Source organism: Bombus bifarius, unplaced genomic scaffold (assembly GCF_011952205.1).
Source record: "Bombus bifarius isolate JDL3187 unplaced genomic scaffold, Bbif_JDL3187 scf7180000010155_frag, whole genome shotgun sequence".
Taxonomy (NCBI): domain Eukaryota; kingdom Metazoa; phylum Arthropoda; class Insecta; order Hymenoptera; family Apidae; genus Bombus; species Bombus bifarius.
The window spans coordinates 1-9,684 of NW_022885542.1; the positions used below are offsets into that span (position 1 = coordinate 1).

The following is a 9,684-nucleotide window of genomic DNA, read 5'->3' on the forward strand; positions in this document are numbered from 1 at the left end:
GAATTTTCAGGATCGGTTAAAAATTAAATTACAGTAATGGTAATACTCAATATTAATGTCAGACGTGGATACTTCACTGTTTCGTATAATAATTTGTTATCTTGGCATCGATCAAGGTATTTAATATACAAAGCGTACAGATTAATAAGAATTTTAATTAATCCTTCTTCTATAGTATTCACCGTTCTTTTCGAGCTCGTACCATTTCAAATAGACTTTCGAATAGATTTCAAAGATTTGTCTGTTCAAATAAAACGCGATCTTTCTTATTTCCCTATCAGTAGTCCCGTTACTGTTCCGTTGTTTCCAACAGATTGCAGATTCGTTTAAAAAACATTTGTAACGAAAAACAAACCCACTCGCAGAAATGTTATTCAATATCGCATTTATAACTTTCATAGACATCCTCCTCACATTGCTATCATTGTAAACAGATTGAAACTTCGTTTGCAAACACTCGCGATTAAAAAAAAAAAAAAAAGAAGAATTAATCTTAAACAATTTTATCTTGTGTTTCATTTATAATTTTCATAATTGTCTTCCCGACGTTGTATCATTTTAAATGGCTTTTTTCTATCCATCTATGTTGCAGCGAGATCAACGGTCCTAATTACTAAATTGCACGATGTGTTCATACAAATTCACTTTTTATGAACGCGATGAAACGAAATGAAACCTAAGTAGAGATATGATTTCTCATCAAGTATAACGAGTTTTATACTTTGGACAGATTGCCTCGTTGTGAGAAGGTCTTAATCGTTTATAATTGCGATTAAGTAATTGCAATAAGTCATATTTTTAAGAAACGTTCTCACATGCTGTCACACACTCTAATTAGAAAAGGATCATGAAACATTCGGTTTATGATATTATTTGTTTGTAAATCTTCCTGCTTCCGGAAACTTTTTTAAATATGAAAATATTTATATACAAAATTAAATATTTTTTTCAATATCAACACTTCTTGCGTTTATGTTGTCCTAGTCAGAATTATATTATTTCGTGTTTCCTGTTGCTTTTTATATTATAGTCCTCCCGTTGGCCGCGGATTCGTTATCAAGCCTGAGGCCCTCGTCACTAGTGTCACTATCGACAATAAAGGTACCCCACCCGCGACCGGACGATGGAGAACTCCAACACGGAATCGCAATCTCCCGCGAGCCCTGCCCGGGAGGGCGCCTCGAGCTCGGACTCGGAATGTGACTCGAGCTCGGATTCGGATTCAGACTCGACATCAGAAGTGGCATCCGAACACACGTTGTCGGCACGGGATCGTAAGAGTATCGTGCGCGCACTAAAGCGGTCGCTAGGCAAGAAGAAGAGGAAGAAGAAAGGACACCGGGCAACCTGGGTATCGCTACCGCGCTTCAACCCCGAAGCCGCGGACGCAGATCCAGCCGCCTGTGCACAGCCGTCGGCCTGCTCATGAGGGACCACCGCCTGAAAAACAGCGCACTGTATTCTGCCCTAAACCGTGCCCTAGAGGGTCCGGCAGCGTATTGGCTTACGCAGATAATGAACGGCGACGAGCTCACCTGGCCAGATTTTAAGGAACAATTCGCCGCGCACTTCGGTGGCCAAGAAGTAGCAGCCGCGTCGCTAATCAAGGTAGCCGAGGAACTACCGCGGGACGGCGAAACACCAGGAGCGTACGGAAATGGTATCATCATCCTCCTCGGGTCGAAGTGGCGAAATTCAACCAGGGAAGAGGTACTCGCCGCCACCGCCCTCCATCTGCTGGGCTCGCGCGATGAACGTTTTAAACGACTAGCGCTCACGAGTGACATCACGTCGGTGAAACAATTCCAAAGAGAAATGAAGCCCTTCCTATACACGGAGTGGCCAACGCCCCCGCCGTGGAGGTCATTAGCGAGCTCCGGAAACAAACGAGGCAGGTCACCCGCCCCCTGGACCAGGTGTGGCCACTGCGGTATTTACAGACATCCGACATTCGAATGCCGCAAGAGGGCGAAGTGGTAACCGAAGGAGGACCCCCGACGCCCGGAGGAAAGCCGACCGGCTGCACCACCAAAAGCGTTGTGCTTTTGTTAGGGAAGTGATACATTTACACTGTACATGAGAGTGTGTGTGTAAGGGTTAGAGGGCGTCAAGGACTTAGTGGAGACAAAAGACTGTTGCCAGATGTTAGAAGAATCTAGAATAGTCGGTTGGCGACCAGCGTGCGTGCAAGACGTTCTTCAGAGTGGAATATAGATGTATAACTGTTGTGTGGGAAATATCGTCAATAATTTGTATTCCCAAATCCTCGAATTTCCTTAACATGGTAGCAGAGCGTGGTTACTAGTTTTGCAAGATATTTAGTGCGTGGTTACGATCTTGCGAGTGAGTTTTCAGTAAAGAAAAAAAAAAACTTTCAGAGGAAAAAATATACTTCGAGCACGTAGGAACGCTTGAGTAAGAAAAGAAAAAAAAGAAGAATCAATTAAAATGGGGAGATAGCAGCACAAGCACGCACACAGTCTGTTAATTACACGAGTTAATTGTAACATTTTTCTCGATAAGTTGACAGAGCAAGGAAAATGAGCGACGAACCTACCTACAAACTAATCTACTTCAATGCCCGTGGTCGTGCCGAACATATACGGTACATATTTGCATATACTGGCATCGAGTATACCGACGAGAGGATCCCCGAAGAACTCTGGCCTGAATACAAGGATTGTAAGCGTGAAGAATCGATTTTTACTTTCATCGTTCATCTCTCAGGTATCTACCATTTACTCAAACTTTTCTGTATATAAAACTTTCGTTTCACGTGCAGGCTAAACTTACTTAAAGTAAAATTTCATACGGAATAAAGTCGAACTTTTCATTAAGTTTTGCTTCCGTAATATCGTGTTTATCGAATACCAACTTAATTCACTTACGATTCTCGAATTTTTGTGTTGCAATCTTTATTGTTTTCAATGAATCGAAGCATTTCGAATATTTTGAGAAAACCGTAAATAGGTGACTTAAAATAGGAATACAAAAATACTTCTACGTTTCTCGTTAATTTAAAAACTTTTTAGGACTTGTCGGAAAAAAGGATAAAAAATTGAAATCAGTTCGGAAATGAACAAGAACATAGCTAAAAAGTCGAAAGAACAAAGCAGACATAAAATTCGATCTTCCGTTGCGACATTTCTATCGTAAATAGTATAATAAAAGTTTTACGCAGCATAGTCTTCGATATAATCTTATATGTCGCTTGCAGATAGAGAAACCAAAAATCAACGTAAGTCTGTAAATCAATCCTGTCGGTGTAAAACACAAAATTACGTTCGCAAGAGACATTCGATTTATATTCCTTGCATTTCAATTTTCATTACAAGAACCGTGTACATTTTCTAATATTTTTTCCGTGTCTGGTATTATGCGACGTGAATTTTTTATTCGCAGTTGTAAGTCCACTATCATTGCATAAGGTCTTCCCGCAAAACGATACTGATCGTTCCTCGTACATTCAGTACACCGCATCGGACAGATTCGTTCCTTTCCGTGAGAATTACAAATTTTATACTCGATCTTTTATCCTTGATTTTAAAAACTTTAGGTTCTTCTCAACAGTTAAAAACACGCGATACCCTGTCCATCGTAATCGTAAGAAAAGAAAAAAAGGAGAAAGAAGACATTTCTGTATTTCTTTACTAGGCCATGTTGATTAAAACCGAAATGATTTCGATTCATCTATTCACAAGAACGCAACGGCCTCGGAAGCTGTGTTGTGATTTCCTATCGATCGTTTCCCTCTACACAGTGTTCATATGAGCCATGTTTGTTCTTAGCAATGCCTTATAAAATGCTGCCTGTGCTGGAGATAGACGGGAAACCGGTAGCGCAGAGTAACGCTGTGGCGCGATACTTGGCGAAGAAGTACGATCTAATGGGAAGGAACGAATGGGATGCGATGATATGCGACGTGCTCGTCGATACTCTTGGAGATTTGAAGCAAGGTGAGTAACTTATGAGATGACTTTGCATTTGTCTCACCACAGAGACAGACGTTCAAGAATTCATTGTGAAAAGACGAGTACAAACAAGATACGTATGTCTTTCCGTTAAACGAATGTTACAGTTTGTTTGCAAAAGTCAGTTTTTAGATTATAGAATCGTAGATAGAATTTAGAGGATAGAAACTTTTAGTAGTCACTTTTAGTTTAGTAAAGTCTTATCGACAATAAGCAGACTACGTTATGATACAACGATTCCAACTGAAGATTTCTATCGACATCACGAATTCGATGGCTTCCAAATTTTCTTCTCTGCAATCTCAGACGCTCAACTCGAAAGAATCTTTTAGATCCCCCGACAAACACTCGACTCAGGTTATCTATTATCGTAATCTTCCTACGGGATTTTTTTTAACTGCGTTGCGTTAACGAATAACGGGATAACATCACGTTTCTCTCAACGCCTTTCAACGTTCTACAACTTTTATTCTTTGCAAATCCCTGTCTCTATATGATAAACGCTGGTTATCCGCGGAATTTACGATTTCAATTTCTTTAACGAGATATTTATCATATTACACAATTCCTGTAAATGTATTTGTAATTATATCGCCGAAGAATTGTATTTAATTAAGCTATGAAGTTGTGGAATCGTGAGAAGGATTATTTTTATAGAACTGTCTAATTTCCATTCGACATTGATTCAGGATACACATTACTCTTTTTTACATAATACCAGTTTTGTCATTTTTAATTAACAAATACCTCCAAAGGTTGAAGTTTCTAAAATTATCCATTAAATTCTGACAATAAAATTTCTGGATAGAAAATTGTTTTACCTACGAAGCATTATAAAAAGTAAGTTTAATAAAACTATACCTTGGATATTTCATATATTTTTTCATATTATACGCATTCGTTAAAATTTTACACTCCCAAACATCGTGCTATACTTGCACAAAAAAGCGCAGTCTAGTAATATCCCCCTCACTGCTCCTCGCATTTTCTTTCTAATCATCTCTCGTTCGCTTTTCCTGATATTATTCTCAGCGTAAGTTCAGAGTGACGGTTTTTAAACTCAGGAACGCGCGGCTGTTCGTTAAATGAAATATCAAACGTAAGAATTGCCGCAGTCTTAACGCGAGATAATTCATTTCGTGGCACAGAGCGCACGTCGTTGAATATTAATTCATATCTCATATAAGTTGCGAATAAAAAAAGCAGATAAAAGAGGACAAAAATCCGATAATTACCGCGAATCTTTACGCAATTTCAAGAAATACAAAAGAAATTTGTTTGTAAGCATGCTACTAAGTATTATTAGAAGTACTGTACTTTCGATATTTTACATATTCTTGCATATTTTCTACATTTTTCTGTATTTTTGTATCCTTAAACTTTCCGTAAACGCGTAAACGTCTGCGCTCTGACAATGACAAGGAAGATTCTACTGATAAAAATAAAGCATCGAATTTCACCGAACTCTCAGAAATGTAATTCTCAGATCACATAAATTAAAAAGAAAGAACAAAAGAAAATACAAATATATATATATATACATACGTAGCCACAAATCAATTTGGATCACGACAGATAAAATAGGTAGCAATAATGTCTCCACGAACATTATCATAATTTATTGGAATTTACATAAAAGCCAAAGAATGCTATTGTTTCAATGACACGGCGTTTTGTCGAGTTAGATAAATATGAATTGTGTGTTTGAACAAGTGTTCGGTCGTGTTTCACGCGACGAAAAAGGAAATCACAAGACAAGGTGTCGCCTCGTTGGAAGCAACAAATCGCAATACGAGGGTGGAAATTGGGTGACACTGGGAGGATTACGAGGGATGAGAAATCTGTCGAGAGCGTGAAAGGCTCGCGGTCACCGGGTTTCTCCAGTTCTGTCGCTTTTAACGCCGAGTTCTTCCGCTTCGAGGATAGAAGCTGCGAAATATCGAGGCCATTGTCCAAAGATTTTCAAGAATATCCGATGCAACGTCTTGAAATTTACGAGAGCAAGTCTGATAAATTCTTATCTCTGGTCCATTCGTGGCCAATTTTTTAATACCCTCGTAACTTGTAACGACAAATAAAAATATTGGTACAGGCCAATTTTTTTTGGATAAAATCTTGTGTGAATTTACAAAAAATACGATTCTTCGTTTAATTTTTTTCCCTTATTGTCTTTACATATTTGGAGTTTAAACGCGTTATAAGTACGTTTTTTTTTTTAACATGATTACGTAGAATTCTTATTCTGAATAAATTATTTGTTTCCGCTTCATAACTGTTTCTAAATTACAGTGCATTTAATCTTGAAATGCACAGTAACATTTTATACTTTTTACGTTCTAAGGAATTTTCAGGATCGGTTAAAAATTAAATTACAGTAATGGTAATACTCAATATTAATGTCAGACGTGGATACTTCACTGTTTTGTATAATAATTTGTTATCTTGGCATCGATCAAGGTATTTAATATACAAAGCGTACAGATTAATAAGAATTTTAATTAATCCTTCTTCTATAGTATTCACCGTTCTTTTCGAGCTCGTACCATTTCAAATAGACTTTCGAATAGATTTCAAAGATTTGTCTGTTCAAATAAAACGCGATCTTTCTTATTTCCCTATCAGTAGTCCCGTTACTGTTCCGTTGTTTCCAACAGATTGCAGATTCGTTTAAAAAACATTTGTAACGAAAAACAAACCCACTCGCAGAAATGTTATTCAATATCGCATTTATAACTTTCATAGACATCCTCCTCTCATTGCTATCATTGTAAACAGATTGAAACTTCGTTTGCAAACACTCGCGATTAAAAAAAAAAAAAAAGAAGAATTAATCTTAAACAATTTTATCTTGTGTTCCATTTATAATTTTCATAATTGTCTTCCCGACGTTGTATCATTTTAAATGGCTTTTTTCTATCCATCTATGTTGCAGCGAGATCAACGGTCCTAATTACTAAATTGCACGATGTGTTCATACAAATTCACTTTTTATGAACGCGATGAAACGAAATGAAACCTAAGTAGAGATATGATTTCTCATCAAGTATAACGAGTTTTATACTTTGGACAGATTGCCTCGTTGTGAGAAGGTCTTAATCGTTTATAATTGCGATTAAGTAATTGCAATAAGTCATATTTTTAAGAAACGTTCTCACATGCTGTCACACACTCTAATTAGAAAAGGATCATGAAACATTCGGTTTATGATATTATTTGTTTGTAAATCTTCCTGCTTCCGGAAACTTTTTTAAATATGAAAATATTTATATACAAAATTAAATATTTTTTTCAATATCAACACTTCTTGCGTTTATGTTGTCCTAGTCAGAATTATATTATTTCGTGTTTCCTGTTGCTTTTTATATTATAGTCCTCCCGTTGGCCGCGGATTCGTTATCAAGCCTGAGGCCCTCGTCACTAGTGTCACTATCGACAATAAAGGTACCCCACCCGCGACCGGACGATGGAGAACTCCAACACGGAATCGCAATCTCCCGCGAGCCCTGCCCGGGAGGGCGCCTCGAGCTCGGACTCGGAATGTGACTCGAGCTCGGATTCGGATTCAGACTCGACATCAGAAGTGGCATCCGAACACACGTTGTCGGCACGGGATCGTAAGAGTATCGTGCGCGCACTAAAGCGGTCGCTAGGCAAGAAGAAGAGGAAGAAGAAAGGACACCGGGCAACCTGGGTATCGCTACCGCGCTTCAACCCCGAAGCCGCGGACGCAGATCCAGCCGCCTGTGCACAGCCGTCGGCCTGCTCATGAGGGACCACCGCCTGAAAAACAGCGCACTGTATTCTGCCCTAAACCGTGCCCTAGAGGGTCCGGCAGCGTATTGGCTTACGCAGATAATGAACGGCGACGAGCTCACCTGGCCAGATTTTAAGGAACAATTCGCCGCGCACTTCGGTGGCCAAGAAGTAGCAGCCGCGTCGCTAATCAAGGTAGCCGAGGAACTACCGCGGGACGGCGAAACACCAGGAGCGTACGGAAATGGTATCATCATCCTCCTCGGGTCGAAGTGGCGAAATTCAACCAGGGAAGAGGTACTCGCCGCCACCGCCCTCCATCTGCTGGGCTCGCGCGATGAACGTTTTAAACGACTAGCGCTCACGAGTGACATCACGTCGGTGAAACAATTCCAAAGAGAAATGAAGCCCTTCCTATACACGGAGTGGCCAACGCCCCCGCCGTGGAGGTCATTAGCGAGCTCCGGAAACAAACGAGGCAGGTCACCCGCCCCCTGGACCAGGTGTGGCCACTGCGGTATTTACAGACATCCGACATTCGAATGCCGCAAGAGGGCGAAGTGGTAACCGAAGGAGGACCCCCGACGCCCGGAGGAAAGCCGACCGGCTGCACCACCAAAAGCGTTGTGCTTTTGTTAGGGAAGTGATACATTTACACTGTACATGAGAGTGTGTGTGTAAGGGTTAGAGGGCGTCAAGGACTTAGTGGAGACAAAAGACTGTTGCCAGATGTTAGAAGAATCTAGAATAGTCGGTTGGCGACCAGCGTGCGTGCAAGACGTTCTTCAGAGTGGAATATAGATGTATAACTGTTGTGTGGGAAATATCGTCAATAATTTGTATTCCCAAATCCTCGAATTTCCTTAACATGGTAGCAGAGCGTGGTTACTAGTTTTGCAAGATATTTAGTGCGTGGTTACGATCTTGCGAGTGAGTTTTCAGTAAAGAAAAAAAAAACTTTCAGAGGAAAAAATATACTTCGAGCACGTAGGAACGCTTGAGTAAGAAAAGAAAAAAAAGAAGAATCAATTAAAATGGGGAGATAGCAGCACAAGCACGCACACAGTCTGTTAATTACACGAGTTAATTGTAACATTTTTCTCGATAAGTTGACAGAGCAAGGAAAATGAGCGACGAATCTACCTACAAACTAATCTACTTCAATGCCCGTGGTCGTGCCGAACATATACAGTACATATTTGCATATACTGGCATCGAGTATACCGACGAGAGGATCCCCGAAGAACTCTGGCCTGAATACAAGGATTGTAAGCGTGAAGAATCGATTTTTACTTTCATCGTTCATCTCTCAGGTATCTACCATTTACTCAAACTTTTCTGTATATAAAACTTTCGTTTCACGTGCAGGCTAAACTTACTTAAAGTAAAATTTCATACGGAATAAAGTCGAACTTTTCATTAAGTTTTGCTTCCGTAATATCGTGTTTATCGAATACCAACTTAATTCACTTACGATTCTCGAATTTTTGTGTTGCAATCTTTATTGTTTTCAATGAATCGAAGCATTTCGAATATTTTGAGAAAACCGTAAATAGGTGACTTAAAATAGGAATACAAAAATACTTCTACGTTTCTCGTTAATTTAAAAACTTTTTAGGACTTGTCGGAAAAAAAGGATAAAAAATTGAAATCAGTTCGGAAATGAACAAGAACATAGCTAAAAAGTCGAAAGAACAAAGCAGACATAAAATTCGATCTTCCGTTGCGACATTTCTATCGTAAATAGTATAATAAAAGTTTTACGCAGCATAGTCTTCGATATAATCTTATATGTCGCTTGCAGATAGAGAAACCAAAAATCAACGTAAGTCTGTAAATCAATCCTGTCGGTGTAAAACACAAAATTACGTTCGCAAGAGACATTCGATTTATATTCCTTGCATTTCAATTTTCATTACAAGAACCGTGTACATTTTCTAATATTTTTTCCGTGTCTGGT

General features: G+C 39.3%; 2 protein-coding genes across 4 annotated transcripts; both read left to right on the plus strand.

The window, feature by feature from the left end:
* Positions 1 to 1,057: 1,057 nt before the first annotated feature.
* Positions 1,058 to 2,118, plus strand: LOC117216101. 2 transcript variants are annotated; one of them, XM_033462623.1, is made up of 2 exons: positions 1,058 to 1,214; positions 1,419 to 2,118. In XM_033462623.1, exon 2 carries the CDS (start codon positions 1,426 to 1,428, stop codon positions 1,978 to 1,980), a length of 555 nt encoding a protein of 184 aa, XP_033318514.1. In that variant the 5' UTR covers positions 1,058 to 1,214; positions 1,419 to 1,425; the 3' UTR covers positions 1,981 to 2,118. The 2 variants fall into 2 exon arrangements, with proteins under 2 accessions (XP_033318514.1, XP_033318513.1); XM_033462622.1 differs by having other exon boundaries at positions 1,058 to 1,210; positions 1,415 to 2,118.
* Positions 2,119 to 7,368: 5,250 nt separating this feature from the next.
* LOC117216102 lies at positions 7,369 to 8,429 on the plus strand. Of its 2 annotated transcripts, none has more exons than XM_033462625.1 (2): positions 7,369 to 7,525; positions 7,730 to 8,429. In XM_033462625.1, exon 2 carries the CDS (start codon positions 7,737 to 7,739, stop codon positions 8,289 to 8,291), a length of 555 nt encoding a protein of 184 aa, XP_033318516.1. In that variant the 5' UTR covers positions 7,369 to 7,525; positions 7,730 to 7,736; the 3' UTR covers positions 8,292 to 8,429. The 2 variants fall into 2 exon arrangements, with proteins under 2 accessions (XP_033318516.1, XP_033318515.1); XM_033462624.1 differs by having other exon boundaries at positions 7,369 to 7,521; positions 7,726 to 8,429.
* Positions 8,430 to 9,684: the final 1,255 nt, after the last annotated feature.

What these genes read in the sequence shown, in the direction of transcription:
- LOC117216102 (XM_033462625.1), top strand. Translation starts at nt 7,737, where the DNA reads ATGAGGGACCACCGCCTGAAAAACAGCGCACTGTATTCTGCCCTAAAC.
- LOC117216101 (XM_033462623.1), top strand. Translation starts at nt 1,426, where the DNA reads ATGAGGGACCACCGCCTGAAAAACAGCGCACTGTATTCTGCCCTAAAC.